The sequence below is a fragment of the Morus notabilis genome, unplaced genomic scaffold, assembly GCF_000414095.1.
Source record: "Morus notabilis unplaced genomic scaffold, ASM41409v2 Scaffold3717, whole genome shotgun sequence".
Classification (NCBI taxonomy): domain Eukaryota; kingdom Viridiplantae; phylum Streptophyta; class Magnoliopsida; order Rosales; family Moraceae; genus Morus; species Morus notabilis.
Window position 1 is genome coordinate 1 of NW_010363089.1, and position 8,674 is coordinate 8,674.

General features: G+C 34.2%; 1 protein-coding gene across 1 annotated transcript; it reads right to left on the reverse strand.

Annotated features, from left to right (window-relative positions):
• Window positions 1-1,511: 1,511 nt before the first annotated feature.
• LOC21384462 (cysteine-rich receptor-like protein kinase 42) lies at window positions 1,512-6,385 on the reverse strand. Its single transcript, XM_010103597.2, has 6 exons — window positions 5,561-6,385; window positions 4,393-4,509; window positions 3,871-4,215; window positions 3,184-3,421; window positions 2,946-3,090; window positions 1,512-1,904 (listed from the first exon to the last, which is right to left on the reverse strand). The coding sequence occupies exons 1-6, from the start codon at window positions 6,330-6,332 to the stop codon at window positions 1,563-1,565; spliced, it is 1,959 nt and encodes a 652-aa protein (XP_010101899.1). The 5' UTR covers window positions 6,333-6,385; the 3' UTR covers window positions 1,512-1,562.
• Between the last annotated feature and the right edge of the window lie 2,289 nt (window positions 6,386-8,674).

Consider the following 8,674-nt stretch of genomic DNA (forward strand, 5'->3'; position numbering starts at 1 on the left):
TTTAAGTAATATTTATCTTTTTTTTATAAAAAATAATTATTAAATTTATGCTTAAAATACATAAATTTAAATTTTTATCCATTACTCTTAAATAATACCTTCTTAATTAATATAATTATTTTTATAGTAATCTAAAAGACAGATTAATACACTATTTATCACCCATCAACAAACAACTATTCAAGCTTGGGATTATGGGCCTATTTAGGCCCAATACTGCTCTCCACTTCTTCTTCTTTTTTTTTTCCTTTGTGATAATTATACTACTTAATAAAATTTTATGTCTGAGCTAAAATTTAATAAACTTTTTAGAATATTCAAAAATAACAAAAATAACATAATTATTATCATAATAATATCATATTTTGTACTATATAAAGATGTAGTTAATGAATGTCAAAATTGTGCCATTCTTATAATATTTTCAAAAATTTTACTATATTTAAACTCTAATTTAAATCTTACTATATGTGTAAAGAGCTCCATTTTTTAATATATGTCACGTTAAAATTATAGCAGGAAGATCTTTTTCTAAAAATATTTCTAATAAATAAAACAAATTTAATTATAAATATTTAATTGTAAAAATATATTATAGATATGTTAAAAATATATATTACGAAAATTATTTAATTATAAATATTTTATATTTCTGATAAAAATATTTAATTATAAATTATTTATAAAACAAATTTATAACATCATTTATCATAAATGTATCATTTACTATAGATATGTTAAATATACTATTTCTCATTAATATTTTTTAGAAAAATGCTATTTACCTCTTTTTAAATATTTTTTCTTTTATGCTAATATTTAGTAAAATTAGATTAAAAAATACAGTGTTGAACAAAAAAAAAAGTAAAAAATTATATAACATATAAAATGCTGTCTTTTCAACATTTTATGGCTTTTTACATATGTTATTTCTAATGCATGTTGGGATTGAAAAGGAAAAAGGACATTTCTTGTAAAAGGACTTTGGGATACTCGGATGAAATTCTAAAACCACAATATATAGCATTTCGATATTTTCAAAATATTTGGCACCAACTTAATAATGCAAAAGATCACGAGGTAACCCAAATGATAATTTCCCAATAATAATGGGACAACAAGAGAGACAAAAGTATCCAAGGACAACAATTTTCGATTCTTTATATAATGGCCTTGTTTGATAGTCAAGTAAATTATTTGGAAACAATATGTTAACTGTTTGTTACATAAAGATTGATGGCAAAATACAAAATGGATAAAAGTCCAATCTGACTATTATTCAGTTAAAAAAAATAAAAAAATAAAAAGAAGGGACTATTATGTATTTGATCTAAAATGCCCTTATTTCATTTACAAGAGATCCTCGCTTTTATAAAATTCAAGGCAGATCCAGTTCATGTAGATTCAGCAACACCGTTTTTCTTTCTCTCTCTCTCTCTCTCCCTCTCTCTCTCTCTCTCTCTCTCTCTCTCTCTTTTTTTTTTTTTTTTTTTTTTTTTTTTTTTGCTTTTTCTCACTCTAATATCATCACCCACTGAAGTACAAAAGTTAATTTTTTGGTCCTAACTTGGCTTAGATGTGACTGTTAATTCACACATTGATTCATAAATAGTATTGGAATTCGCAGTATAAACAGCGGATTCTTGAGCTGTATTTTCCCTCGAGTCATCCGGATTCAGTATGCTAGCATTCAAGAATGGAGGTTGCATTGGTAAGGGAATTTCATGTTCTCTGTCACTTAGCATTTGAACTACTTCAGACATAGATGGTCTTAGTGCAACAGAAGCTTGTGTGCACAAAAGGCCAATTTGGAGCACATTTGATGCTTCTTCGGCAGGGAAATCGTCTTTCAGAGCCGGATCAACGGATTCGACAACCTTGTTTGCCTTGTAAAGTTTCCAAACCTAATGTCAAAAGAAAGAAAACCATGTCACTTACATGTGAGCAGGTTTAGCTGAACACAGTATACGAAAAATCTATTTAGATAGAATCAATTCCAAGGAAGGGGGAAAAAAAAAGGTTGCTTGGGATAGGCACGATAACTATGCCAATTGTTGTTAGAATATAAACACATTGTTCCCGCACATCCTAACTTTTTAATATTTTAGAAAGATTGATAATCTAACATGGTATCAGATAAAGATGTTTTAAGTTGGAACTCCTATAATTACACTCTATAACATTATCATCACATGTTGGTTTTTATATCCTTCGGGTTTATAATTAAATATTCACATGTTCGGCTTATTTTGTTAGTCAATATGGGTGACTCATTGTCAAAAATATGGGTTGCACACTTATGTTGAAAACCAAAAGAGAAAGTCAAAGAGGGGGAAAAAGAAGATAGAGAGCACCGAAAATGGTGTTGATTTTAAGAAGTGAACTCAGCTGTTTACAGTTAGTTCACGCGTAGAAGAGGGGGAGGCAGAGGCTATAAAATACAGGACCCCCTCATTTGTTTTGCATCCCAAAAACTGAGAGCTTCTCCACTTTGTAAATTTGTAGAAAATTATTTAGATTTCTAATTTGTGGGCTTTTGTAATTTCTGCCTAATTTGTTATTTTTTGTCTCTAGTAAATAGAGTGGTTCACAGTGCCCGGAGACGTATAGAATATTTGGCCGAATTCCGTTATCAATTATGGTGTTCTTTTAATTGTTTTCAATAATCAATAGTTATTCTGTCGGGTTTGTCCGCTATGTATAGTACTGTTCATCAATTCTGAGGTCGAGCTCACTATTCACGTGTATGGTCTTATTCACAAGTAGTTTTCACAGTGAAATTGTTTTTGAGTGAGAAATACCCAATTTCCCCAACATATTTTATCATTACCCAGGCTACACGAAGTGTGTGTGCGTGTAATCTAAATACAGAAAGGAAATGAATCTACTTGTCCATGACATTATTTTGAAGAGCTAAAATGTGGAAAAGGAGTAAAGAATCTTACAGAATGCAAAACTGAGCTCGACCCCAACGTGAAAGCACTATTCTTTCTACTACTCACTATCTCAAGAATCAGCACTCCATAGGCATAAACATCAGCCTTATCTGTCAGTTGCCCTCGGACAAGATATTCCGGCGCCATATATCCCCTACATAGTGTTTTATAGAGAACATATAAACCAGTGTTATTGAACTCTTGACGTAGTTTCATGGTTTAAGGAGGGAATCTTTATTTTGCTTACAATGTTCCTGCAATCCCTGTGCTAATATGAGTCCTATCAGTTGCAACAGATCGAGCAAGGCCGAAATCTGCTATTTTCGGGTTGAGATTCTCACCGAGGAGAATGTTGCTGGTTTTTATGTCTCTATGGATTATCTTCACCCCACAACCTCCATGGAGATATGCAAGCCCTTCAGCTGTCCCGCTTATGATATTAAATCTCTGCTGCCAACTTAAAACATTGGCCGGGTTCTTCTTATCTGCATGAATGTAAAGCGACTTTAGTTTTGTCCGGAAGATATTTGAACCAAATAAAGAGAACCTAAACAATGTGAAGGGAAATGAAGATATTAGAATGGATGATTATACAAGGCTTAATCCCTTTGTAGTTTGTAATACAAGTGAAGAATTTTCCCAAAGGGTTTCATGTAAAAGAATTAGGAAATTTTTCGGTAGGAATTGCCCTTTTTAATTGTTGGGTTAAGAAATTAGTATTGTTGTTTTACTTGTTGGATTAGGTTTTCAATAGTCTAATTTAATGATTGTAGTAATTTTGAGTCCTAATTGTTGACGTGAACACTTATAAATCAGACTGTTAAAATCTTAACCCAACAGTTGTTACTAATAGTTAAAAATGAGAGTCCTTACTAGAGTTCCCTAAAGAATTATATTGCAAATATAGAAATGAGAAAGGACAAATTATACTAACCAAAAATGATTTGATCAAGGCTTTTGTTGGGCACAAATTCGTATACCAGAAGGCTCTCTGGGCCTTCAATACTGCAACCCAAAAGCTTAACAAGGTTCTTGTGTTCAATCCCACTAATGAGGTTCACTTCATTGAAGAACTCATCTACCCATTGGGTTGTATTAAAGAAGAGTCTTTTAACAGCAACAATTCTCCCATCTGGGAGAATCCCTTTGAACACAGAGCCAGCACCACCTTGGCCTAGCTTCCTCGAAGCGTCGAAGAAATCGGTGGCCTTCTCGAGCATTTCGTACTTGAAATTCAATCTAGAGTTTTGCAAGGCAGTCGGAATTTCGGTTTGGAAATCTAAAAACAGAAAAATGATGAAAAACCAAATTAGATATGGATATGCTGCTAATAAAATTGTTAATCATCGCTGTTGGTTTATTTTAATTAGTTAAAGATTGACATGTAAAGCTAAGTCGAGAATTAACTTGTGAATCTATGATTTTGGTTGAAACAAAAGTATTTTATATGGCTTACCTTCTTTCTTATTTGATGAAACTGTTTTCAAACCAAAGTAGGCACCAGTCAAAGTCAGCAGCACGAAGGCCAAGGCAGAGAGAACTCCTGCTATGATCATTGAAACTGTGGCCGAATCTGGAGAAGCATAAAATAAACAAAATAAAAAAAGCACACAAAACTGTTTAGAATCATTGGTGTTTACCAAACTTCCATATCGTATGTACTGCCCTGAACAACGTATGCTCGTTAGGCTTCTCAGGACCATTAAACCAACTCTTTACCTTTTTTTTTTCTTTAACAATAAGTGAAATTTAGTTTATAGATTCATAATCATGATTTCAGAATTATTATTAATTTATATATATTTTTTATGAGAAAAATACTGTAACAAACTATAAATTATGATTCAAATCGTGGTACGAATACACTAATAAAATTGTTGATCATCGCTGTTGGTTTATTAATTAGTTAAAGATTGACATGTAAAGCTAAGTCGAGAATTAACATGTGAATCTATGATTTTGGTTAAAATAAAAGTCTTTTATAGGAAGTAAGATGTTTATCTGACAATTTCGTTTACAAAATTGGATTTCTTATTTGAATAGAACATAATAATGAACAATTTCTTTACTAGGAAGTAAGATGTTTATCTGAATACCATCTATTAATCAGGAAAAAAGCAACAAGTGGTAAACACGTCAACCCAATAGACAATTAGTTAAAACAATAATATGTAATGATAATAAATCATAAAATTTAATTTCTCAGTCCGAGACCCCGCAATGTTCAAGATCCAAAATTCAGTTTTTTGTTCTTGTTCTTTCTTCGTCCAATAAATTAAATGAAGATCAACCTAAAATAATAAAGAATTAAATTTTCCTCATGCTCTATTAAAATTGTGCATGTTCATTTTAAATTAAATTTACCCCGCCACCAACAACAAAAAAAAAAATCAAAATCTCAAATAAAAAAAGTAGCAAAGTACAACATTAACTGAAAATAAACTGAGAAAATAAAAAGAGACCCAATTAATTATATTAACTTTATTTTTCTTAATTTTTAATTTTCGCATTTAATTTATTAAACTTGCACATATTTTAAACATGTTGAGAATTAATTTTTTCTACATTGATATTTAATTGAAAATAAATTAGAGAGAGAGTATAAATTAAAATTCATTTGTCACCTAGTTCTTCCTCGTGCTTTGCACTAACTTGAAAGAACCTCTCCGTGGAGTACCTCAAATAACACCCGGCGAACATCGCCCTACCCTCCGCCGCCGGCGGACACTCTCCGATCCGATCTCCGGCAGCCCTGAGGCACCGCCGGCAGTCCTCCTTCTCAACAGTCTTCCAGCACTGCGCCATCGCGTACACGTCCGCGACCCCTCCCCTGTCCTCGCCGACGGCGAACCCGCCGTTTATCGCCGCCGTCTCCGCCAAAACCCCGACCACATCCTTCACTTTCTTCGCGAACTCCGACCGCAGGAACTCGTCGCCGGCGACGGCGCTGGGCGGCCCGCACTTGGATACGTCGCGGTCGTCGCCGGCGCCGTCGACGCCGACGGACTCGCCGTGGAAGCTGTAGTTGTCGTAGCGGAGGAAGCAGCCGTCGAGGAAGATCCGCGCCGAGACGGAGGGGAGGCATTTCGGGAGCATCGTCCGGGAGGCGGCGAAGCAGGCCGAGCAATCGGACGGCGAGAGATCGTCGTGGCACTGCGCGAAGGCGTAGATCTCCGGCGGCGGCGAGGTTACGTTTGCCTCTCCCCACTGGTTCCGGTTGATCTGGTCGGAGATCGCCTGCATTAGGGTTACGAAATTGGGGATGAAATTACTCGTCGGAGAATGCAGGGTCTTGTCGCAGACATGCGCCGCTTCGGAGATTCTCGGATCGGATTTCGCCGTAGAAAATAATAACAGCACGTGGAAAACGAGGGAAATCAGGATTGAAAATTCCATTTTTTAAATGTTCTAGCAAGTCTCAAAGAAAGAGAAAAATGGAAATCAGAGGAATTTTTTCATTTTTTCTGGTCAATTTGATTTTCATGGTGATAGTTTTTGGCTTTCGGTTAAAGATTTTTTTTTCTTTTTAATTATCGTGAAAGGGGAAGAGGAAATGGAAAATTGTTTGTTTGATATGACCTGGATTTTGTTTTTCTCTATGCTTTATTTAGGATTTGGACTATAATTGTGAGAATAAAAAAGAAGACGAGAATCTTGGTTCTTAAGTTGGTAAACACTTGAGTCGGAGATTGGTCTGACTTGTGAGTTGTCAGATGAAAGTTACAGCAGTTAACACAAACGTAAGTAAGCAGCTGACTAAAAACTAAAAAAAAAAAATTTAAATTTGATTTACAACTTTATTTAAGTTCATATTCTTTTATAAAATTTGAGTTTGAATACAAATTTAAGGTTAAACTCGAGTTCAAGAGATTATTTTTTTGCAACGATTGCAACGAAACTCAAAAAAATTTTGAACTTTAATTACAACTTTATTCAAGTTCATGTTTTTTTGTAAAATTTGAGTTTGAACTTGAGTTTGGAATTAAATTCGAATTCAATTTTCTCCTTCAACTCGAATTCATAAACTCAAACTCAAGTTAATAAACATTATTTTTCTATTCTTAGGATGTGTTCACTTCACCAATCAAAATTTTACAATTTGAGTTAAGTTATGGTTTAGAGTTAGAATCTATATTGGAATTGTAACTAGAATTGGAGTGAGTGTTTTAGGAGTCCATATGAGCTACATATTTGACCCACAATTCAAGTTGTGATGTGTTCATTTGACAGATTCATTATTCCAACTATCATCTCAATTCTCATCTATTTATATGATAAAATGAAAGAAAAAAATAACTTCCGTTATTCAAATTGAAGAACATTCCAAGTTTCTAATTTTTTTAAAATGTCATATTCATAGGTTAATACATGCAACTAATTAATGAATGAGGGAATTACCTGTCACAACCAAAAAAAAAATTGCGAAAATAGAAAAAAGATTGTGAAAATAAACATTGCCTCAAATGGCTCGATTTACACATTGAAAAACATGTCTAACTATGGATTGTTGTTTACTCGTTGGGTTTGCCACATGGACCTTGTCATTTCATCCCTTATGAGACTCATCTGTCTAGGATTCGCTGTGTTTCTTGGTCCTTCTCTTGCCCGATCTGGGTTGTGATTTTGATTTACATCTTCATCTGTGTTTTAAGGGTCAATTTCACTTACCGGAACCTCATCTTGAAAGTATTGGGTCATAAATCTATCATCCTGTTGATACATGCGTATGAAGTTATGTATGACCGCATAAGCAATAGGTATTTTCACATGTTTTCTCATTGAGTAGTTGTTAATTATCTTTAGAATGCGGAACCTTGCCTTCCACACCCCGAATGTGCGCTCAATACAATTCTGGAGCGATGAGTGCATGTAGTTGAACAACTCCCGCTCAATGCGAGGTCGTCCATGGCGTGCCCTATATTCTTACAAGTGGTATATACTACTATGATATGGTACTAGGAAACAACTTCTGTTTGCGTAACCCGAGTCTACTAAATAAAATTTGCCTACATAATCATCCAAAAAGACAATTAAATTCCTATTTGTACAAATGTAACAACCACAAACATATGATCTTTTAGCAATGCAGAAATGATGTTTACCTTCAAGAAGGATTAGAAATTTTTTCTATGGCCCATCAAGGGCGGATTCAACTACGTGGGCGTCATGTACAGAGCCCTCCCGCCCGACAAGTATGTATGTAAACTTTATGTCAAAAGAATACGCACCCAAAACATTTTGAGACATAAAGCCCTTCCTATTTCTCCATACCTTGGCATTCTCGAGCGGCAGAACACAAGGAACGTGTGTCCCATCGAGTGCATCAACACACTTCTGCGAAGTAAAATTAGATTACTACGACACATTAAACAAAGCTTTGTAAAATAACCTTAACATAATCAAGTAGCGATAAAGTGTCTAGACTTACATCAAACCATAGTTTGTACTTGCTCCCACTTACTTCAATGAATGGATCGATAGAGTTAAAGTCCGGGGGCGTAATGAAATCATGCCGTAGACGATATATGACATTCAGGACAATCATAAAATACTTTGAGATTGTGGCTCCCGAATGTTGCCATTGATGTTGTGTCTCCCTATTACTTTCGCTTTGACATACAATTATTAGGAATATAATCAATTGCTCATTAACGCTCATATTTCTAGTGCTCTTCAGTAAATTCTTGTGTTCGAGTAACCAACTCAACCTCTTAAAACAATCAGTTCTTATCCTTATC

Coding starts and splice junctions, on each gene's coding strand:
- LOC21384462 (XM_010103597.2), bottom strand. CDS start 6,332: ATGGAATTTTCAATCCTGATTTCCCTCGTTTTCCACGTGCTGTTATTA. Junction 4,510..5,560: donor AAAGCACGAGGAAGAACTAG/GTGACAAATGAA, acceptor ATGCTTCTCCAG/ATTCGGCCACAGTTTCAATG. Junction 4,216..4,392: donor TTCATCAAATAAGAAAGAAG/GTAAGCCATATA, acceptor TTCTGTTTTTAG/ATTTCCAAACCGAAATTCCG.